The sequence below is a fragment of the Bos taurus genome, chromosome 1, assembly GCF_002263795.3.
Source record: "Bos taurus isolate L1 Dominette 01449 registration number 42190680 breed Hereford chromosome 1, ARS-UCD2.0, whole genome shotgun sequence".
In the NCBI taxonomy this organism is placed as follows: domain Eukaryota; kingdom Metazoa; phylum Chordata; class Mammalia; order Artiodactyla; family Bovidae; genus Bos; species Bos taurus.
In genome coordinates this window covers 145,212,257-145,235,918 of record NC_037328.1, presented here as the reverse complement: position 1 = coordinate 145,235,918, position 23,662 = coordinate 145,212,257, and the positions used below count along the sequence as shown (strand labels likewise).

The window sequence follows — 23,662 nt, the reverse complement described above, 5'->3', positions numbered from 1 at the left end:
GCCAAGTCTTCTGAGGGTTTTGTGATGTAAGAAGTACTGGTCTGTGGTTTTCTGAGTTTGTGGTATCTCTACAGTTTTGGCCTCATAAAAACAGCTGGGATGTGTCCTCCCCCACCACCCCTTATTTTCTGAAAGGGTTTGTGAAGAACTTGTTTTAATTCTTCTTTAAAATGGTAGTAAAAATCAGCAGTGAAGCCATGCTTTTCTTTATGGGAAGTTTATGGATTACCAATTGAACCTCTTCATTTGTTACAGATCTACTCAAATAATCTATTTCTGAATTGAATTTCAGTAGTCTGTCTCTCTAGAAATGTGTTCACTTTATCTAAGTTGTATAGTTTATTAACATATAGTTGCTCACAGTTTGGGGTTAGAACAGCGTGCAGGGTTAGAACAAAACTGGAGGAGTCACATTTCCCTGTTTCAAAACTTCCTAAAATGCTAAGGAACCAAGTCAGCATGATACTGGCATGCAGACAGGCGACAGGTGAGTGAAACAAATCAGGAGTCTTGAAATAAACTCACACATCCATGGTCAACTGACTTTTGACAAGGTTGCCAAAACTATTCCATGGGGAAAGAATAGTTTTCAACAAGTGGGCTGGATGGCCACAGGCAAAAGATGTGGCTAGACCCTTACTTCACACCATGTACAAAAATCAGCTTCAGATGGATCAACATCTAAATATAAGGGCTGAAAGTAAAAGGAAAACTCTTTCTTACTGGAAAACACAGAATACATCTTCACAAGCTTGGATTTGGCAAAGGATTCTTAGATATGACACCCAAAGCCTAAGCAACAGGAGAAAAAATAGATAAATTTGACTTCATCAAAACTGAAAGCTTTTGTGCTTCAAAGGACACAAGAAAGTGAAAAGATAACCACAGAATGGAAGAAAATAATCGCAAATCACATACCCAAGAAGAGATTTATATCTGGGACATTTAAAGAACACCTACAACCCAACAACAAGAAGAAAATCTAATTGTTTAAATGGGCAAAGAGTCTGAATAGACATTCCTCTGTTGAAGACATAGAAACAGCTAACAAGCACCTGAGAAGATGCTCCACACCAGCAGTCACTGGGAAACATAAACGGGAACCACAGCGGGATACGGGTCACACCCACTCAGAGGGCGAGAGTCAAAAACATAATCGCAAGTGCTGGAGAGATGCAGGGACGTCACAGCCCTTATCCCCTCCTGGCCCGAGTGTAAGATGGGCAGACGCCTTGGAGGAGTCCAGCAGTTCCTCAGATGGTTAAGCAGAGCTACCTTGTGTCCCAGAATTTCCACTCTGGATTGATATTGAGAGACATGAAAGCATGTGTCCACACAAACTCTTGTGCACGTATGTTTACAACAGCACCATTCACTTCAGTCAAAAGGAGGAACAATGAAGTGTCCCCAGCTGCCAATGGTCACACGGGCGGTCCATCCACACAGCGGAGTGTGGCTCAGTCATGAAAACAAGGAGGTCCTGACACGCACCGCAACACAGATGATGCTTGAACACACGACATTCATTGATACAGCCACACACACAGGTCACATAAAGACTCCATTTACATGAAATAGAATAGGGAAATCTATAGACCCTGATGCTGAGAAAGACTGAGGGCAGAAGAAGGGGGTGACAGAGGATGAGATGGTTGGATGGCATCCCTGACTCAATGGACAGGAGTTTGAGCAAGCTCCGGGAGATGGTGAAGGATAGGGAGGACTGGTGTGCTAAGTCCATGGGGTCGCTAAGAGTCGGACACGACTTAGACAGTAAACAGCAACACAGAAAGTAAACCAGTAGGTTAGTGGTTGGTTAGGGCTGGGGTGCGGAGAAGGCAATGGCCCCCCACTCCAGTGCTCCTGCCTGGAGAATCCCAGGGACGGGGCAGCCTGGTGGGCTGCAGTCCATGGGGTCGAGAAGAGTCGAACACGACTGAGCGACTTCACTTTCACTTTTCACTTTCCTGCATTGGAGAAGGAAATGGCAACCCACTCCAGTGTTCTTGCCTGGAGAATCCCAGGGACGGGGGAGCCTGGTGGGCTGCAGTCCATGGGGTCTCACAGAGTCAGACACGACTGAAGCGACTCAGCGCAGCAGCAGCAGGGCTGGGGTGACAGCTAAAAGGTTTCTTTTTTTTTTTTGCTGAAATGTAGTTGATGTGCGGTATTATGTAAGTTCCAGGCGTACAATAGAGTGATTCACAGCTTTGAAAGGTTAGGCTTCATGCAGGGTTATTATAAACCCCACATTGTACAATATATCCTCAGTTGTTTATTTTGTGCCTAATAGTGTGTAACTTAACCTCAGCCCCTTTCTTGCCCTTTCCCTCCCCACTGGTGACCACTAGTTTGTTCTCTGTATCTGTGATCCTGCTTCTTTTTTGTCGTTTCCACTAGTTTGCTGCATTTTTTAGATTCCACATATATGTGCTATGCTTCCCTCGTGGCTCAGACAGTAACGAATATGCCTGTTACGCAGGACACCAGGGTTCAGTCCCTGGGTGGGGAGGATCTCCTGGAGAAGGGAATGGCAACCCACTCCAGTACTCTTGCCTGGAGAATCTTATGGACAGAGGAGCCTGGCGGGCTACAGTCCAGGGGGTCGAAAAGAGCGGACACGACCAACACTTTCACTGTACGTGGTATCACATGATACCGTGTGTTCTAGTGGTATAAGTCTTTTTCTGTCTGACTTATTTCACTTGGCATAATGCCCTCCATGATGTTGTAAGTGGCAAAATTAAGGCTTGTTTTTGAAAAGATAGAAATGTTCTGAAATTACGAACATCTTTGAACTAAAACCTTCTGAATCATACACTTTAAGTCAGTGAATTTATGGCATGTGAATTATGGCTCAGTAGAGCTGTTTAAAAAAAGAGTGAAGGGAGACTGTCACATTTTTCAAATCACACAATCCCAACACTACTTAATTTGCATTTATTTGATGGTTCCTGAGATTGATGTTTTGAATACAGTCAATGAAAATATTTCTTTCTTTTATAAATTCCTGTGCACTTTTACTCATTTTTAAGAGAGTATTTAATCTTAAAAAAAAAAAAAAATCCAGGGATACAGTCAATGGTTGTCTTTGCTACTAATGATGTTTTTCAAGCTTATCACAAGCCTCTTTCACAAAACCCAGGTTCCTACTCTTAATGAGCTCCATCTGTGCCCGAGGGGCCCCTCTGGGCCTGGAAACCTGGCAGGTCCACAGAGCTGCCAGTTCTTAGCTCCGCCGGCTCGAGGCGAAATTCACGCCTGTGCTTCACTCTGCACAAGGCACGTGGTCCAACATCATGGCCATCCTGCGTCTCGTCAGGAGCCCCGGGAAGGAGGTGGGCCGACCCCAGAGGGGACAGGAGACAAGGACTCTCTGGCTCAGGGCCCAACGTGTACCCACATCCCTGTGCTCCCGTGCTCCACCTCGGGGGACATCGTCCTTCCTTCATTCGACAAACGCGCCTTGAGCTTCTCCTATGGGCCCAACCTGCTCTGGGCACTGGAGACGTGTCAGCCTCGGGCAGGAGGAGTCAACCACCGAGAGGACACGAACCAACTGGACAGCAAGGGGTGCACGGGGTGAGTGCCTGTGCAGGGCAGAGGGAGAGTGCCTGGCGGGGGATGGAGAACCCAGCAGCGTCCCCCACGCTCGGACACCAAGTCCTGTGCAGTGACCTGGCCTCCCCCGTGGAAGGGTCAGACGGCTGCTCGGCCACCCGGGCGGGGCAGGCAGGCCCTGCGCCAGTGGGGAGGACGGTCCCCTTTCCTGGAGTCTTAAGGTCAACCAAGCCAGTGTCACCACGAGACCTGGGTCCTTTAGCAGCTGTGGATGCCTTCGGTGTCTGCGGTTCCAGGGTCACGTCCGTGACACACACAACAGGGCACCTGGGGGCTGGCGTTTCAAATAAAGGCCCTTGACCCAGGAAGTTAATATTTGACTAGTGTTTCCACCGAGGGTCACATCGCTGCACCATCCTTCGGCGACAGGGACAGCGGGGAGCTCTGAGCAATGACTTGTCCCCATCCTGCCCCCCTGCCAACAGGCACAGGGCAGCCTTAGCCCCCATGACCTTCTAGAACCCATGAGAACATGCTGGGGGACAGGAGGCCTTGGACCTGAGAGCTGGGCTCCCGTGGGTGGGGGCCACAGCGAGGGTTGCGGGCAGAGAGAACGCAGAGGACCAGCAGGGACCTTAAAGCAGCAAGCTGCCTGATTAGTTTTTAAGGGCCTGACGGTTGCTCATTAACTGGATTTTTCATGGCCGACTGGAGGGCAGGCTCTCGTGGCCAGGTTCCCACGGCGGGGGGAAGCGCCAGGGAGCAGCCGCCGGCTCGGTCGGCCCCAACCTGTGACAGCTCCGGTCAGGGTCAGGCTGCGCTCTGGGACGTGCAGCCTGGCCGGTCAAGGCTGGAGCCCCCTACCCCAGCGCCTACAGCCGCCCTTCTAACTTCATGTCCACAAGCACCTCCTGGATGGCAGGCCCCTTGCCCCTTTCTCAGAGCCAAGCCCTCGGGCAGGAAGAGAAGCAGGCCAGGGGGTTGGGGGGAGTGGCGGAGCAGCTGTCTGCCACTGGAGGGTGTGCCGTGAACATGACCTTATTAGGAAGAGGTCATGCATGTGAAATTAAGGATCTCAAGACAAACTGGGTCCCAGATCAACAAGGAGGGTCCTCAACAAGAGACACAGCCCAGGGAGCAGCAGGGGGAGATGGACAGGAGTGAGGGAGACGGCCACCAGCCAGGACGCCCGGAGTCCTGGGAGCTGGACAAGCCAGGAGGGCCCCCCCGGAACCCCCGGACGGAGCACCACCCCGGCCCTCAGACTTCCGGCTGAGAGAGAAGAGATTTTGGTTGTTTTAGGCCCCACAGTATGTGGTCATTTTTAACGGCTGCCCCACGAGACCCCCAGGGTTGCCAAGGACAGGTGGGAGCAGTGGGGGAGGTGGGGGCGGGCAGCAAGCCCACCCAGAGCATCAGGGCTTTCCCCTGCGGCCAGGGCTGCAGCCTGTGACCTGCCCAACCACCCCCAGGGCTGGGCTCGTGTCTGTGGTAGAGGCAGCCCCTGGCCAGGCCCACTGGGTCGTGATCATCCACACAAAGCCGAAACCCACAGGGCAGAGGGAAGGCTGGGGGTCGGCACCGCCTGCCCCCACCTCCACCTAGTTAACCCTCGGCTGGGAGGAGACAAGGACAAGTCCCATCACAGCTGTCCATGCAGGCTGCCCAAGCACCTGACCAAGCTCAAAGTGCTATGGTCACCCCTCCCAGGAGGCGGCCTCCAGTCATCACCCACCCACGTCACAGGGACGACCTCACTTATGGGGACGTCAGCCAGCCTGGGGTCAGGACGATGGGGTTGGGAAGCAGGGAGAGCGTGAGCCTAGGCTGCCCGTCAGGCTCCAGGTCTTGCCAGGGAGGGCTCCACGCAGACAGGACCCGGAGAGAGAGGTCAGCCCTAGTCCAGAGCGGAGACCCTACCCAGCGCCTTGCACAGGCCACCGACTCGGGGTTCCGCTCCACGGGCTGAGGTCAGAAGGGGATGTCACAGCCCCGACTCCACAGCATCTGCTGGGAGAGTGCAGTCAAGCGCCCCAGGGTCCAGCAAGCCAGAACTTAAGTTGATGCCAGAACAGTCACAAAGCAGCTGGTCTGGGTCCTGCTTCCTGCCCTTTCAGGGCCGCGGGGACACAGACGAGTGGAGGACTAGGTCGGGCCGTAGCTCTCACAGGCAGGTGTCCAGACAGCTTGTCCACCTGGCTCCAACTTTTCCTTCTAGCTAAATTCACAGCTGGAGCCATAAATCCCTTCTCAGACTAGTTCCTACCGACCACCCCTCAAACCGCCCCTGCACAGGCTCTGTGCAGATGAATTGCCCCCCAAGCCCTGAGCCATGCTTCCCCCACAAGTCCAGAACTGTCCCAAGTGGCAGTAACTGGAGGAAGATCATCCTGTCCTGTAAATAGGCTTGCGCATAGAAGACGCCCCGGTCTGTGAGCACAGGGCTGTCATGTGGGGCACCAGCCACCAGAGGGAGCCACGGACCCAAGGATGGGAGACGGTAGTGGTGGGCCCAGAAAGTTCACCTTGGGGGATCATTATAAAGAATAAATGTGTTGCATGTGTTGTGATGGACACAGGTCCAGAAAGCATGCCCTCCCATCCACAGCCCTAACTTACCCCTCGACCGACGCTCAGTGACTGAACGTTGGGGTCCCCAGGCCGGCCGGCACACCAGCCCACCCGGAGAACTGGGTCCCTGTGGGTCTCTTCTGGTCTGGTTGCTCTCACGCTGCTGAACTTATGCCTGCCAGGAAGCACATCCCCAAAATGGGGTCACAGGCTCAGGGACAAGCCCCCAGAATTTAGGTAACGGTGAGGGTCAAGTCGGGGTCCACTGCTCGCCCTGCGTGGGGTGTAGGCAGGAGGTGAGGTATCTTCCCGTGGGAGGACACGTGGGGCCAGAGGGAGGGGCAGGCGGAGTTGTGCACCCCCCACCCCCACCAGACGCACACATGCCGCTCCCCAGACCTGTGAACTTGGATGCAGGCTGCTGGTCAGCTGACCTTAAAATAGAGATGATCCTGGCTTATCAGGGCAGGCCCACTGTGCTCCCAAGGGTCCTTACATGGGGAAGAGCCACAACCAGAGAGATGGTGTCACGAGAAAGACTGAACTGGGACCCAGAGAGAGAGTCAAGGGAGACGCCGGAAAGGGGATTCTCCCCAGGAGCCCCTGGAAGGACCAGCCCTGCCCACACCCCGATTTCAGTCCAGAGAGAACCGAGTGAGACTTCTGACTTCCACAACGCAGAGAAAGTACCTCTGTGTTACTTTATGGCATGCACCCTGTAGTTACTGGTCACAGGGGCCACTGGACCTCCATCCACTCTGCATCTCCTGAGGGGCCCACACCTGTGACCCTGGCACTGCATCTTCACGTTTGGAGGCCCCTTCCTCCATCCGGCCCAGCACATTCATGTTTGGGGGTGCAAGCGCCTTTTGTTATGGGACGCTGGCATCCTCCCAACCCAGCTCTGCAAACACCTCTCTGGTTTGTCCATCCTTCTCTGGTTCGCCCCTCCATCTCTCGCTCTTGGCTGAGGGTCCTTTTCAGCCCCCCGACTGTGAGACCACTGACGTGTCCTGAATGACAGCCTGATGTTTGCGGTTTCCCTCTTTACTCCAGGACCTTCAGATCATTGCTTCTCAAACCACCAGCCAGGACCTGCTTTCCCCGACCAATTGTGGCCAACACTTTGTAACACACAGTGAAAATGTCCCAGTGACGCTCCACACAGGGACTGTCGCTTTCTGGGCTCGGTGCCCTGTCCCCAAGCCGCCCGGGAGCCCTGGGTCACCACGAGCGGGGCATCTGAGCCACCTTCTTCCAGCTGCATGGACAGACCTGCCCCGCCGGCCAGCGAGCAAACCGCCACTTCCAGAGAACGACCACGGGGCAGCTGGCGGGGCCGTGGAGGGGCCGCAGTCAGGCTGAAGGCTGCAGCCTTCCTCCCCTTCCTGGGGAAGAGCTGCCTCCAAAGCAGCCCCACAGGAGAGCAGAACCCTGGGCTGCAGCTGGTCGGGCCGTGGAGGGGTTGGAGCAGAGAAAGGAGGGGTCGGCCAAAAGGGCAGGATGGGCACTTGGTGCGTCCAACCCCACAGCAGCTGCACCCGTGAGCCAGCTCCGGGAGCCCCTATCCAAGGCATGTGTCTGTGGGTGACACACGCCCCACCTCCAGAACGTGGGCAGCTGGACCGGCCCAAACCTGGGAGGGGACATTCCTTCTCTGTCTGGCGTCGCTGGGGGACAGCCACAGCTTCCTGGCTGAGCCTGGGCAGCAAGCTGCATCCACCGCCCCAGTCCAGCCTGCGTCCAGCAAAGGCAACCTTCCCAATTAACAGCCCCTTTTGTTCCAGATGGAAGTTAAAATGGAAATTTCACTCAACTCTAAACTACAAGAAATGTGGTCCGTGGGAAGTTATACAGTGAACATGGATTCGTCTGTGGGCACAGACCCGCCCACACCCTATCCCCCATCATGTGGGTGTCCACCCTCCAGGGGTGCCAGGCACAGCCCCACTCACACCCTGTTCCTCCCCCATCACGTGGGCATCCCGCTTCGGGGGCACCGGGCACAGCCCCACCCATGTCCTGCCCCCCGTCACGAGGGCATCCCCCTCCAGGCGGCTGGACGGGTCTAGGAGGAGATGGCTGCTTCTGGGCTGCATCCTGCTGGAGAATGAAGGCCCCCCTTCAGCCTGCAGGGCCCCACTCACGCAGCCCAAGGAAGTCAACCTACAGTTAAATCAGTGTCAATGATGAGATGACAGACCTCATGGGCAGCACTGCCAGTCTGACTGGAGATAACACCCTCTGAAATGCTCTTTCTCAGAGGACACGCGTCTGCGAGGTTTACAGAGCACTCCCAGAAGAAGGGACGGGGCCCCAACATGTGTGGTGTGGACCCACCCACCCAGGCCGCCAGGCCCACTGCTCCCACGAGATGGGCAACAGGAGGGATGCCCACAGGTGATGGAAGGGATGCGGGTTCACACACTCACGCCCACTCGAGGGGACCACATGTCATCACGACCCCCAGAGCCCCAGCCCCGGCCACACATGACCCCCACACCCCATGGGAGCCTCCTCAGTGGTGTCAGCTCCTCCCAACCGCTCCAGCGTGGGACCACCTCCTCATTCCCACCTGCACCCTGCAAGCCCCACCGATTTCCCTCCCCGAGTCAGCCAGTCTGTCCCTCGGCCACAGGTCTGGACAGGGCTTCAAGGTTCACCCTGTAGCTGCCTGACCCTCAGGCCACACTGAGCTCTCTCTGCCAGGATGCGTAGCATCCGCCTCCAGTGCTCTCACCAAGTCCAGGGCCACCTTTTCTGGATGGTTCCGGGGCACAGCTGACTGCCAGGCGCTGGTCCTCCACACCCACCCTGACCACCTGGCCACATGGCCATCCTGACCACTCTGACCACCTGACCACCTGGCCACCCTGACCACCTGACAAATCTGACCACTCTGACCACCTGGCCACCCTGACCACCCTGACCACTCTGACCACCTGACAACCTGGCCACTCTGACCACCTGGCAACCTGGCCACCCTACCACCTGATCACCTGGCCAGCCTGACCACTATGACTGCCTGGCCAGCCTGACCACCTGACCACCTGACCACCTGGCCATGGACCAAACTGCTCCCCCTGGAGGCCAGACCAGGGCCCAGGGCACAAGGAGTGTGTCCCCTCCAGTGGCGCTCCTGCTCCGATGACCACACCTGTGTCTGTGCCCCCAGCCATGGGCTCACAACACCCATACCTGTTCAGGCTCCCACTGCGTGAGCATGAGCTCCCCCTGCACCTTGTGCCCCTGGGGAAGCGGGGGTGGGGGCGGGGGGCTTCAGGTACAGAGGGCAGGCACGTGGGCCATCCAGAGCCAGGCTCCACTGAGTGCGTCCCCAGAAAACCACCAAGGAGCCAAGCCCTCTGGGTTCCCACGCGCTCACCGTGGGGCTGGGGTTGCAGAGGCCAGTGCCTGACCCCCAGCTGCCCATGTCTCAGCCTCACAGCCCCTCCATGGCCCAAGGCACAGGGCAGGCACACGGCCAGTCGCCATGTAAAGACACAAGCAGAGAAAGGGAGCTGCGCACCTTAAAGTTTACCCCAACATGCCCCCTGAGGGAACAGGAGGCCGTGGAGGCCTAGGGAAGGGACCTCCTTGCAGGTTTGTTAACTTGAAACCAGCCCTGACCCCTGCAAAGGCCGAGGGGCTTCTAGGCCGTCTGATGCCCTCCCACCTCCAGGAGCAGCTGTGGCCCCAGCAGCGCCGGGGCAGGGCTGTCCACGAAGCCTCTGTCTCCCTCAGAATACAGACCGCCCTGTTAGCACACCTGGCAGGTAGCGAGGACCTAGATTCTTAAAGCCTGTTCACAATGTACCTATGAAAATAGATTTTCTTAATTTTAAAAGATCGAACAAAATGTTCCCTCCTGTCAGCCAATCTTCCTCCTGACATCTGAACACATTCAGCACGTTTCTGTCTCCCTGCTCTTCTACAGTACTCAGAGGGTCAAAAGAATCAAACATTAAAAAAGACTGTGTGACCCCTTTTAAAACGAAACCACTGTTATTTTCTTTGGCTAAACCGTTAAGGCAAGTTTCAAAGAGGATTAACATCTGCACAGCCCGTTGTTTGTCTCCAGAGCCTTTCTGGCGTGTTCTCATGCGGCCATCACAGGAGGGGCCCAGGGTGCCCTGCAGGGGGCATTTCTGGGCCCACAGCGACATACTGGACATCACTCTGGAAGTTGGGCAGGCGGCCAAGCGGTCAGTCTGATTTGTGCAGCTTTTGTCCACCGAGAGGGGAGCGAGCCATGTGCAGGAGGGGATGAGACTGTGCCCTTCCCAGAGGGCACCTCGAGTGGGTCCCACATCACATCTTCGCAGCGTGGAGCCGCCAGGGGTGTGAGAGAGGGGTCTTGTCCTGGTGACCTGCTCCAGGGCCATTCGAGGAGGATGAAACAGAGGAGCCTGGAAACACCGCCGGCACAGCAGAGCCCAGGCCTTGGGGAGAACTCTGCTGGGCTCAGAAATGCACCCAGCACAGCTAGTAGGGCCTTGAAACACCACCATCCTCCGCGGGGCAGCGGGATCCCTGCCCCCACCCCTCCGACCGGGGTGGCCCCGCCCACCTGCCTGGGGCGGGGGCGGGAGCAGGGCAAGGGGCGGGGACTGCGGCTCCTTCCGTGCTCGCAGGCGCTCCGCGGAGGTGTCTGGGAACGCCCTTGGCTCCCTGAGAGCTCTGCTCTGTCTCAGGCCCCCTCCCAGGCTGCCTGACAGCCCCGATAAGCTGCTGTGCCTGGAATGTGACATTCCGGGGGCGTCAGGTCCCAGCCTGGCAAGAAACCACCTGGAAGACAAATGACCGGACGCCTGCTGGACACAAAGGTCCCCGCGGGTTACAGACGGCGGACCCGGTGGGCGTGGCCTCTCTACTCATTTCTGTCGGTTTCTTGCGATCCTGGCCTGAGGCCCCACAATGCCTGGCAGACCCCCCATGCGGCGTGACCCTGCAGGGTGAGCGTGCCTTGGAGCCTGCTGACTTGGGCTTCCCGGCCAGCCGGTCCCGGCTGACCAGGCCCTGTATGAAAGGGCCAGGCCAGAGGTCGCTGCCAGAAGAGTCTGTGGCCGTAACAAGTCTCTCCATTTGGCCTCTGCCTAGATATCAAAGCAAATACACCGCGAACCACAAGACCCAAGACCCCCGAGGCCAGGACCAGCCGCCTCCGCATTCCTCAGCTTCCATCTCCCTTTGTAACCAGACCGAGGGTCACCAGGAGCGGCCCCCGAGTCAGCCCTGGGCCAGCCCAGCCCCCATTCTGCAGTCTGCACAGGCCAGGTGTCTCAGGAGACCCGGGCATCCCACCTAGAACCCCCTCCCGGCACCCAGGCAGACGGCTGAGGCCTCCCATTTCTGCCACATTAATCACTTCGAGCTGCCTGCCCTGAGGCGGGGCTGAGGAACTGGAGCAGGGCAAGGACCTTCCTCCTGCTCGGGACAGTAGCTGCCCCCACCCCCCCCACCGCCGACACACACACAGAGGGTTCTGGTACCAGTAGGGATGCAGCCAAAATCTCTGGGCCCCCACACCCCCACCTCATGGTCACCACACTGCTGGCCCTGCACCAGTGTAGAAGCCTCAGGCAGGGCAGCAGGAGCCCTTCCTCGGGACCAGGCTGCCATCGGGTGGGGTCGGGGCAGCCATCTGGGAACTGGGCGCAGGTGTTGATGGGCTCCGGGGAGGTGGGGGGCGTGGTAATCGAGGTCACATAGTGGCCGTCACATAGCTCATGAAGGATGCTGAGGGAGCACCTGCGAGATGCTGGTAACGGGGAGGCAGAGATGCGGGTGACGGGGAGGCAGAGATGTGGGTGACAGGGAGGCAGAGATGTGGGTGATGGGGAGGCAGAGATGCGGGTGATGGGGAGGCAGAGATGCGGGTGATGGGGAGGCAGAGATGTGGGTGACGGGGAGGCAGAGATGCGGGTGATGGGGAAGCAGACAGACACCCACAGTATATCTGGCTGCAAGAAGGACCCCGCCATAGACAGTGATGGAACAGCTTGAGCGACCTTGGCTCAAGGCACACTGGGCTCCACACCCCTCCCTTCCCTACTCTCAGATGCTTCATCACAGATGTGGGGTATGCTCATCTGCTCAAAGCTTGAAGCAGGATGATACCTCCAGCCTCTCCAGGGGCCGCGGGAGTCAGGGGGAACACTGGGGACCCGGAACGAAGGCTCTCAAATGCTGCTGTAGCACTTGGGCCTTGCCATGTTGCACACAGCTGAAGGATGGATGAATGGACGGTGGATCCTGTGGGAAAGGATCTCTCCACAGGGAGAGGAGAGGCTCTCACCCGGGCTGCCCCGTGTGCTGGGGAGCCCCTCCTAACCTGCTCTTCCTTCTACCCTGCCCGGAGCAGCGATGGTCCTGCCACCCACCCACACTTCTGCAAGCCCAACGGTGGTGAGCAGAGAACAGGGACCCTCCACCCTCACCGACGGTTCTCAGGAGGCCTGGTGTGGTGTTCACACACGTTCCTGCAGGACTCACAGGAGGAGGTTCCTAGACTCATCTTGGGAAAAGCAAGGTCCTGAGTCCGGAGCCCCGAGTCTGGAGATGGTTCAGTTACACAAGATGATGTTGTAAATGTGAAAGGACCTACACCAAAGTGTTACTAGCCATAAAACAAACCCCACAAAGCAGTAACCCACGACAACACAGATGAGCATGGAAAGCATGGTTCTCAGTGAGAGAAGCCAGACGCAAAAGAACACACGCTAGGCTCCACGTAAAGCGTCCAGAGCAGGGGAGTCCTGACGCAAGGAGCAGATACGCGGGGGCCAGGCGCTGGGTGGGGGTGGGGTTTCCACAAGGAGAATGCTCTCCAGCTGCACGGCCAGTGGTTGTGCAACAGACTGAATGTACTAAACGTCCCGAGTTGTTCACCGTGAAAGGATTAGTTTTATGCTGTGAATGAATGAAAGTTAATAAAAGTTAAAATGATAAAAAAGTTAAGGACCATGTTCTCCAGCCTACAGAGGACAGAACATATGACACCACATCCTGGAATCTCCTTATCTAAGTCCCGGCCAGGTATCAGCGCCTGCACGCGGTGGGACAGGGCAGCCCACCTTCCCCAGTCTGTTTAACCCGTGTCCAGGTGGCCACCCCGTCACACAGCACGTTCACAGCCCCGGCCTCACTCACTCACAGGCTCCTGAAGCCCTGAGGGCACAGCTCAGTGAGAGGCACCCTCGAGGCTCCTGGGAGGACCAGAGGGAGGCAATCAGGAAGGCTGCATGGGGGAGGTGGCGTGGGCACATCCATCCACCTTGGCTCTGACCCAGGACGATGCCAAGAAGCAGCCTTCTCCTTGGAGAGGCTGGGGCCCTGGAGGCCTGGGGGCCTTGAGTCACTGCGCCTCATTGCTCAGCTGTGAGCTCACCACCCAGGTGCCAGCCTGCGCTTGGAGGCCGCACCCACTCTGCCTCCCCATCAGCCCCACAGCACCCAGCCCCGAGCCACGAGCTGGGCACAGACAAGCCAGGGCCCATGTGTCTGCAGATGGAAATCAGAATCCAGATTCTAGTGGGACTCAGGCCGCTCAGACCTTACCGTCCAGCAAAGGGCTGGTGCAACACATGGGCAGCTCCACCCAGACATTTCTGGCTCGGCCCCGACATGCAGGCAGGCAGGTGAGATCATGCTGGGTGGGCACAGGGCAAGGAGGGGCCTGCCCAGAGAAGGCAGGGCTCTTACCAAGCAGTGTCCCAGAGGCATGGGCACAGTGGGGGTCTGCGGTCTGGGCAGACAAGGCAGTTCACCCTGGGGAGCAAGGAGTCTTGGGGCTGCCATGAGTGAGGGGCCTCACACCTGTCTTCTGGGGTCCATGCCCAGAAGGCACGGGCAGGAGGTGGCTCCAGGCCTGGTGTATCTGAGCACATTGGGCACACGTGGGAAGGAGAAGGATGGGCTAGGGGGACATTCTGATGTGAAAGTTTCAGTGAGATGGAGACAGATGGGAAGAAACATCAAAACAACAAGCTCAGCTATCCCCACTAGGGGCCACACATGGTCACGTGGCATCCAGGAGGTCAGCAGACCTGGTCCTACAAATGCTCCATCTGGAGAACCCTGGTTTAGCTTAGCACGCAAACATATATACATATGCACATGCACCCACATGCTCCTACATGTACACATGCACACACATGTACATACTTGTATGCATATACTTGTATATACACATGTGTGCTTGTGCATGCACCTACATGCGCACTACACACTTGTGCACACCTGCAATATATCATGGACCCACACACACACATGCACACATGTACATACATGCATGCACGCACACACACATGCACACACGCACCCACATGGAACATGCATACACGTGCGCACACTTGCACACACATGCCCACGTATACATGTGTGTGCACGCACATACTCATGCACTTACACACATGTACACACCTACATATGTGTTCACACAGGCATGTGCACACATGCACAGGGATACGCGGACACATCCACATACAATTGTACACACCTGCATCTGCATGCACACTTGCGTGTGCACATGCACACATGTACACACAAGCACATATAAGCATAAACAATAGAACGGGAAAGACTAGAGATCTCGTCAAGAAAATCAGAGATACCAAGGGAACATTTTATGCAAAGATGGGCACAATAAAGGACAGAAATGGTATGGACCTAACAGAAGCAGAAGATATTAAGAAGAGGTGGCAAGAATACACAGAAGAACTGTACAAAAACGATCTTCAGGACTCAGGTAATCACAATGGTGTGATCACTCACACTCACCTAGAGCCAGACATCCTGGAATGTGAAGTCAAGTGGGCCTTAGGAAGCATCACTACGAACAAAGCTAGTGGAGGTGATGGAATTCCAGTTGAGCTATTTCAAACCCTGAAAGATGATGCTGTGAAAGTGCTGCACTCAATATGCCAGCACATTTGGAAAACTCAGCAGTGGCCACAGGACTGGAAAAGGTCAGTTTTCATTCCAATCCCAAAGAAAGGCAATGCCAAAGAATGCTCAAACTACTGCACAATTGCACTCATCTCACACGCTAGCAAAGTAATGCTCAAAATTCTCCAAGTCAGGCTTCAACAGTATGTGAACTGTGAACTTCCAGATGTTCAAGCTGGATTTAGGAAAGGAAGAGGAACCAGAGATCAAATTGCCAACATCCACTGGATCATTGAAAAAGCAAGAGAGTTCCAGAAAGACATCTATTTCTGCTTTATTGACTATGCCAAAGCCCTTGACTGTGTGGATCAGAGCAAACTGTGGAAAATTCTGAAAGAGATGGGAATACCAGACCACCTGACCTGCCTCCTGAGAAATCTGTATGCAGGTCAGGAAGCAACAGTTAGAATTGGACATGGAAAACAGACTGGTTCCAAATTGGGAAAAGGAGTACGTCAAGGCTGTGTATTGTCACCATGCTTATTTAATTTATATGCAGAGTACATCCTGAGAAACGTTGGTCTGGATGAAGCACAAGCTGGAATCAAGATTGCTGGGAGAAATATCAATAACCTCAGATATGCAAATGACACCACCCTTATGGCAGAAAGTGAAGAAGAACTAAAGAGCCTCTTGATGAAAGTGAAAGTGGAGAGTGAAAAAGCTGGCTTAAAGCTCAACATTCAGAAAACTAACATCATGGCATCTGATCCCATCATTTCATGGCAAGTAGATGGGGAAACAGTGGAAACAGTGAGAGACTTTATTTTGTGGGGTTCCAAAATCCCTGCAGATGGTGACTGCAGCCATGAAATTAAAAGATGCTTGCTCCTTGGAAGGAAAGCTATGACCAACCTAGACAGCATATTTAATAAGGAGAGACATTACTTTGCCAACAAAGTTCCGTCTAGTCCAAGCTATGGTTTTTCCAGTAGTCATGCATGGATGTGAGAGTTGGACTATAAAGAAAGCTGAGCATTGAAGAATGGATGCTTTTGAACTGTGGTGTTGGAGAGGACTCTTGAGAGTCCCTTGGACTGCAAAGAGATCCAACCAGTCCATCCTATAGGAAATCAGTCCTGAATAGTCATTGGAAGGACTGATGCTGAAGCTGAAACTCCAATACTTTGGTCACCTGATGCGAAGAACTGACTCATTGGAAAAGACCCTGATGCTGGGAAAGATTGAAGGCGGGAGGAGAAGGGGATGACAGAGGATGAGATGGTTGGATGGCATCACTGACTCAATGGACATGAGTTTGTGTAAACTCCGGGAGTTGGTGATGGACAAGGAGGCCTAGCATGTTGCAGTCCACAGAGTCAGACACGACTGAGTGACTGAACTGAACTGAACTGATGCACCCACATGTACCTACATATATGTATGCACACACGTACACACACACCTGTGTACACACACACACACCTGTGTACACACATGCACATGCATGCACACACACACACATGCACACATGTACTCACAATCTTTGAAAAGAGGTCTCATGAAATGAGGGTTGCTCTCCTCTTCGGAGACAGTTGGACAGCAAAATGGGAGATGCCCGCCTGCTCCAAGAACACCTGTGTTCAGTGACCATCACACCCTCCTACCTCAGCTCAGCCCAAGCTTCTCGCATGGCGCCAGGCAGTTCCTTCCACCACCAGGGATTGTGACTGAGTTTTTGCAACTCCCAGGGTCTGAAGTTCTCCCACCCCCACCTGAACGGCAGTCCTGGGGCCACTGAACACTGTGAGGAGGCCAGCAGAGAGGAACCCTGAGCAGCACATGTCTGCAGGGGGACAGGACAAGCCAGGGAAGAAGAGGTCAGAACCCAGGAATCTGAGGTCAAACCTTAAATCTGATGCTGAAGCTGAAACTCCAGTACTTTGGCCAGGGGTGCCGGAATCTCCACTGAAGGGATATCATCTCTGTGGCTGGCAGAGGCAGGGACTCCTCTCTGCCAACCAGCCCCGCCCAGGGCCCCTCCGTGCGTCAGGCATCAGAGCACAGGAAGGACCGTGACAGCAGAAACATGAGGTTTAAAAAATGAGATACCGCAGGCAGGACCAGGATCACATGCCGACCGGGAGACCTGGAAGAAGGCCTCAGGCCAACCGTCACAGGTTTCAAAATCCTTCCTGGAAGTGGCAGTAAGACTGAAGCACCCAGCTGCAGCCTCGGCACCTGGGCCATCTCAGGCTTGTCATCACTGTCTTAATCCCTACGGGCTCTGCCAGGGCCCGCCCGCCAGCCCAGCCCAGGCCACCGCCTGGGGCTGCAGGCCCTGCCCAGGAATGGACGTGGCAAAGCTGCGCAGTGTCCCACGTCCTGTAGACCCTGCTGTGACACCCGGGTTTTCAGGGGACTTTAGAGGGCAAGGCAGTAATCTGAGACCCTCCCGGGACTGCCCAGGGCCATACTGAACTAGGTCACCAGGCAGGAAGGGGTGGACAGCCTCGGGCCCCGTCAGACCTGTAGGAAACTGGGAGTCCCTGAGCGGTGGGTCCCACAGTGGAAGCTATGGGCAAAGGACATGCCCTGTCCTTCAAAACTGCACAGCAATGAGGCCATGATCCACCTGTGCTCTGAACTGAGGGCTTGCTCCACACCTCGGACGGGGTCCCGAGGGCTGACGTCAGAGACGGGCCCACCTCTTCCTCCCAAGTCCTCTCGGCCAGAGCAGCTCGAGACACAAAAGCTACGGCCCCTCCCTCCAAGTGGCCCTCTCTGCAGGACGCTCCAGGCCAGCGCAGCGCTGGTCCCAGGCAGTCCCCACACTGTGGCATCCCCTGAACCTTCGCCTGGCTCCGCAGCTGTCCACACAGAGCTGGGTACCAGATGTATCTACCTGCAGCCCTCCCAGCTCCCCACCCACTCCAGGGCTTCCCGGTGAGAGGGATCATGTGTCCATTCCCAAAGTCGAATGTGCGCTCTGTGTGCGTTCCCCCCAGGCCACAGCCCAGACCCGCTATACAGAAGGCACCCAGTAACATGGCCCTGCTCCTCAGCTGCTGTGGGGCTGGGCACTCCCCACCCCACACGTGCTACTGTGTGACCACAGGCATTGTATCAGGTGCCAGGCAGAGAGGCGGCCAGCCCAGGACCTTGAGCCGGACGCTCTCCCAACCCCACGTCACCCAGCACTGGCCCCTCATGGGCGGCCCAGTTCCCCCAGACCCAGCCCAGTCTGTTAGACCGTTGCGGCCACATGGCGGCTGAATGGCCAGCTGGCCATTGGCTCCCTGTCACATACACCCTGGAGGAAGCTCCTCTGTCCACCGTCCCAAGCTGGACACCTCTCGCCTACTATCCACCTTAGATTCCCAAACCAGACGTGGGGCAGGAACATCTGGGCTGAGGGAGCTGGGTATGTCCAGTCACTGCCCAGGGGGACAGAGTCGCAGAGCCTGGTCCCCAGATGGCCGAGGTTTCTGGCCCCACGTGGAGACCACAGGCCACAGGGGAAGGCACCTCCCAGGGCTGCGACAATACACCTGGGGTGGTAACAAAGTCATACTTCCGGAGATGAGGAGCAGTTCGGGGCCCTGCACGTTCATCCTGAGGAGCTTGGCTCTGCCTTGGCCCCACTGCAGGGCCGGGACGAGGCATCCACACAGCAGTGAGGGCTGCCCTGGGCTGACCCTATGAGACCAGGACCCACAGAAGGCGGCCAACTGTCATGCAGCAAGGCCGGTGGCCCAGGGCGGTCTGCAGACTTGACCGCCCACCTAGACACGCACAGGACAGACGACGGCTCGCCAAGGTGCCCCCTCCGCCAGCAAGAGCTCCCCTTTAGACCCGGAGGCCAACAGACCCCATTTCCCAGCTTCATTTGCCCTGAGGATGAGGAAGAGGCAGCAGTGATGATTGGCCCCTAAAACCTCTCAAACCACCTAGAAACTGCCCTCTAGCCTGGAGGGGTCTGCTCCCGATCCTCACCTTCCCCGGGGACGGTGCCCCTGCTTTTAGGCAGGGGGAGCCCGTGAGCCTCATGCCCACGACACCATCTGAGTCCTCCTGGCACCACTTGGCCTCAGTCTGCTGATGACCGCACAGGCGTGGGTGAGACCCCTCACGCCTGGGGGTTCAGGAGCCCCTCTGGGTCTCCAATAACTGCCCAACAAAGCCACCCCACCCCCCAGCCCTATGAACTGAACCACCCAGACCTGAGGCGTGGCCGGCCACGCACTTCTGGCCAAAGTCATGAGCTCTGGTTCTCATGAAAGCCTCAGAAGTCCGTCCGAGCATTTGGGGAGCTTCTATGAGCCCCAGCTGTGTGCCAGGCATATTACCCTCAGGTGCCCTGGGGGAGGACGGCAGCCCAGGGCACCAAGCAGAGCGACGGTCAGTGGCCGGAGTGGAGGTGTGGGGGCCGGATCCAGGGGTAGACAAGTCTGCCAGACAGAAAAAGGGCAGAAGGAGAAGCAGGTGGAAGCTCAAGGTGGGTGTCAAACAGGAGGGGATCCCCGGGGGCATCCCAGTGCCCCTTGAGCCACTATCCACCCTCTCCTTCCCAGGCAACAGGGAGGCTGATGTGGAGGCGGGGGTGGGACCCAGAGCAGGCCTATAGCTTCTCTCCTCCAGGTGGGTGCTGGGTTAGGGAGAGCAGGCCATCCAAAGCAGCCCAGGAACCCCTGCCTGGCTCCCCAGGTCCCAGACTCCAGCCCCAAATGGCTCCTCCCAGGACAGGCAAAAGAAGTCCCAGGGAAGGTGATGAGGGGTCACCTGTCTTCCTAGGACGAGGGCCACGATGGCAGCTGCAGAGCTCAGAGGAAGCTGAGTGCCAGGGTGGAGAGGTGCCTGTGGGTAGCAAGGATGGTGTGTGAGGAGCTGACCCCAGGGTGTAGGTGCTACTCGGATAAACCTCAGGGTGAGCCTGTGATAGTGGGGGTGTGAGCATATCTGTGCTTGTGCTTGTGTGTGTGTGTGTGTGTGTGTGCGCGTGCACACGGGGGTGGGAGGAAAGGAGCTGTGGAACAAGTCGAATGTGCGCCAGGCTCCATGGTGCCCACCCCTGTGGGTATGAGAGTCATAGCCGCTCAGGAATCCCAAAGGCTGGTCACCCCAGACCTGGGGTCCTCGGGGGCCGAGGTCCCTTGCACGGAGCTCCATTCCTCCAGTACAAGCAGGTCCCCAGCGTGCAGTGCCCAGATGTTAGCGGCGCCCTCTCCTAATCCCAGCGCCCACCAGTCACTGCCCAGTTGCGGGGGCTCCATGTCAGAAAGGCACCACATGCACGTGGCTGAATTTAACACATGAACCTCGTTCAGCTCGGAGCAAAGACGCCACCTGCCAATCCCCCCCACCCAGTGAACCCAGCCCTTTTTGACCCCATGGGTGGCACCTGCAGGACCCACCAGACAGACAGGACAGTTCCTAATCAAATGAAATCGAAGCAAGTCAGGTGGTGGAGAATCCAGCATCTCACCATCAGGAATGGAGTGTCTGGTGGGTCAGGAAGGAGGGCGAGCTAGGCGGCGTGTGCTCAGGAACCTGTACTCCACTGTCTCCCCCGCCCCCTGGGCTGCATCAGGGGCCACGTGATGGAGCAGGAGTGGGTGTCACCTGCCTGGGGCCCCAAAAAGACAGTCAGGAGGAGAGCCTGGCTGCCAGCATGGAACTCTGCTGTGCAGAGAGGGAGTCTGGACTCTTCCTTACTCAGCACAGCCTCACTGCTCTACACACACTGGACTCCACTCACTGGGTGCGCCTCCCTCCTCCCCTCCGACTGCTGCTGACCCTGCGGTTGGACCACTCCTGCTCAGCCCACTCACTGTCATTCCTGGGATCAGAGGCCTGGGTGGTCTCTGAACATGGGCCACCGGTCTCTTCACAAGGGGCAGTAAGTGCTGAGCACGAGGTTGCCAATTTCAGCAAGAAGAAAATATAAAACTGCAAACACTTCCGAGGACAAAGTCCACTCTCACCCAGAGCCCTCTGCCTGCCCGTCTGCCCTCAGGAGCCTAGAGTGTGCTGAGCGGGACCTGCACAGGCAAGCAGCTAAGCCGGATACAGAGTCAGCACCAGTGTAGACGCACTGGAGAACCCACTGGGAGCCACAGAGAGGGGCTGGCTTTCCAGTGTGGGCATGGGGTTGGGGGGACGCTGAGGAGCACAGGCGGGCCATCGGCAGCCCTGCCCCACCGGGTGAAATGCAGGGATGTGTAGCGGGACACGGAACCCGGCCTGGGATTAGGAACCACACTGGCTGCGCACGCTGCCCACAGAGCCCCTGGGTCCAGAGCCTTGGAGCTTCTCGCTGGAGTCCTGCACCCCTGGCTCCTGGCAGCCTGAAGACAGCTGGCTCCACAGCTTTCCCTGCCCACACGCACCACTGGCCCTGAAGGTTCCGGAGAGCGAGAGGACTGGGAACCATCTTGCCGGGCCACAGGAATGCCACCCCAGTTGGCCATAATAATCCTGTTGCCAGGATACAGGTGAGGAAGAAACGCATGGTGCTGCATTAGGGTCTAGACCGTGTGTGATCTTTCCCCTCTTCCTCTAGAAATGGGGATCCACATCACAGCGTCACGAGCTGATAGCTCGGATAAAGGAGGACGCTGCTTGCAGTGCCCCATGGGGACATTCCTGTGGCAAGAGGGCCATCGTACCTGCCCAGGCAGCGAGCGCCAGCCCAGGGCGGAGCCAGCCACAGGCCATGCACAAAGGGGCTTTCATCCGAGGGGCCCCTCATGTCCTCAGTTAGCAATGAGCGAGCTCGGAGGCAGAGAGGACATAAATCGGGAGGGAGAAACTCCCGTGCTTGCCACAGATGAAGCCGATGTGGTCTGCAGCCAAGCAGAGCCCCATGACCATCGTGGGTGTCCCCACAATTCAGGGTCAGCCACCAGGCCCAGGAATGACACAGCCATAAGGCGACCCCTCAGCCTAGCCTTGGGGGTATGCAGACTAGGGTGGAGATGGCACGTCTTCACCTTGGCGGAGGCAATCACAACTTAGGTTTGGAACCGTTTACCCCACAGCCAGTACGTGGTCTTCCCAACATGCACACCCAGGTCCGGGGAGCCAGAGCTCACAAAAGGGCAGAGTTGGCCCGCTGACCACTGAGAAGGAGCAGGTGGACGGCAGGAGGGCAGGATGCATGGCCCAGACCCCTCGGCACAGGGGTGGTCGGACCAGGACCCAGAGCTGTGAGCCGCAGGGCAGCGAGGACACCCAGGAAAGAGGTCGCAGGGACCCCAGGACCCGGCACATGGACAGGCGTGGTGGGCCATCCAGGGGCCAGTTAACAGGCACGGGAAAGGGGGGCAGCCCCAAGGCTCGGGCAGTCACAGAGAGTAACCATCACTGCTGATACCACGATGTCCACTCAGGACACCATGGCACAAGGTGGTCTCTACAGACCCCACCCACATCTCCATGCCTGGGGCTCCCAGAAGCTCAGGTCTGGTGCTGCCCTTAGGACGTGGCTCCAACACGCATGTCCTGAGCCAGGAAGATGGGAGACACTCCTCATCACTCAGACCTTTAGAAAAAGCACGTGACGGCACAAGGGCTGTTCTAGTGAAGAAAAGGGCAAAGAGCAAATCAGACTCTTCCAAACACCTACACTCAGAGTGAGACAACGCCCCGGAAGCACTCATCATCCCGGAATGTTCCCAAGGGATGCTGGCGGGTAACTGGGGAAACGGCGGGAAAGCAGGGTGGGGTGAGGGCAGGTGGGGCTGTGGCTTTAGAGCCCAACCACCCAGTGTCTGGTTCAGCTGCTTCATTCTTTCTGAGGCCACCGACTGAATGGACATGAGTTTGAGCAAACTCCAGAGATGGTGAAGGACAGGGAAAGCTGGCCTGCTGCAGTCCGTGGGGTAATAGAGAGTGGGATGCGAGTGAGTGACTGGACAACAACTACCCAGTGTCTAGTAACTAGTTAGGATCCAAAATCCAGTTCAGCCTGCACTGAGCGGGGTCTTCAGCGGGGACTGAACAGACCAGGGTGGGGCTGCTGTGGAAGATGTTGCCGCCCAAGGCCCTTGATTCTGGAATCTGGGCAGAGGAGTGTGCCTGCCCTCCTTCATCCCATGACCCGGAGGAGGCGGGGAGTGGGGGGCCACTGCACAGCCTCCCCGCAGAGCCCCCTGAGGTCCCTGCCAGGAAGTGACCTTCGGGCTGGGCCAGCCCTGACTGCTCCCGAGGTGGCTGGCAGAGGGCCTGGTGGGGGTTGGTCCACTTCTGGAAGTCAGGGGACAAGAAGGGGAGCAAACCATGCCCCAGGCCCAGCGCCCAGCCCCTCTTGGCTACCTGCCACCATTGCGTGCTGCCCAGAGGACATAAAGCCAGGCTTGCTGGAGTCACGCGACCTCTCAGCCACACACCCTGCCTGACATCTCTGCTCTGCTGAGTATGTGAGCTCTCAGAGAGGTCCCTGTGCCAGACGAGAGGGTACAACACCCTGTATGTGGGCAACAAAGATAGCATTTACACGGCAGGAGCCCACCTCGCAGACTGGCCAGTGTGGCCATTTTCATAAGTGAAGCAAGTCTGGCCCCCAGCTCCCACTGGCCCTTGAGTCTCTCAGCATCCAGATAACTGAAGGTCCACCCAGCACCCGGATAACTGAAGGCCC

The 23,662-nt window shown here is 56.9% G+C and overlaps 2 protein-coding genes across 4 annotated transcripts in view; both read right to left on the bottom strand.

The window, feature by feature from the left end:
• Positions 1-23,662, bottom strand: part of COL18A1 (collagen type XVIII alpha 1 chain) — a 94,485-nt gene that overhangs the window by 60,684 nt on the left and 10,139 nt on the right. The gene's annotated exons all lie outside the window — the stretch shown is intronic.
• On the bottom strand, positions 6,316-23,657 carry LOC132345988 (uncharacterized). The gene is made up of 2 exons (XM_059889504.1): positions 19,804-23,657; positions 6,316-19,472 (listed from the first exon to the last, which is right to left on the bottom strand). Exon 2 carries the CDS (start codon positions 10,881-10,883, stop codon positions 9,939-9,941), a length of 945 nt encoding a protein of 314 aa, XP_059745487.1. The 5' UTR covers positions 10,884-19,472; positions 19,804-23,657; the 3' UTR covers positions 6,316-9,938.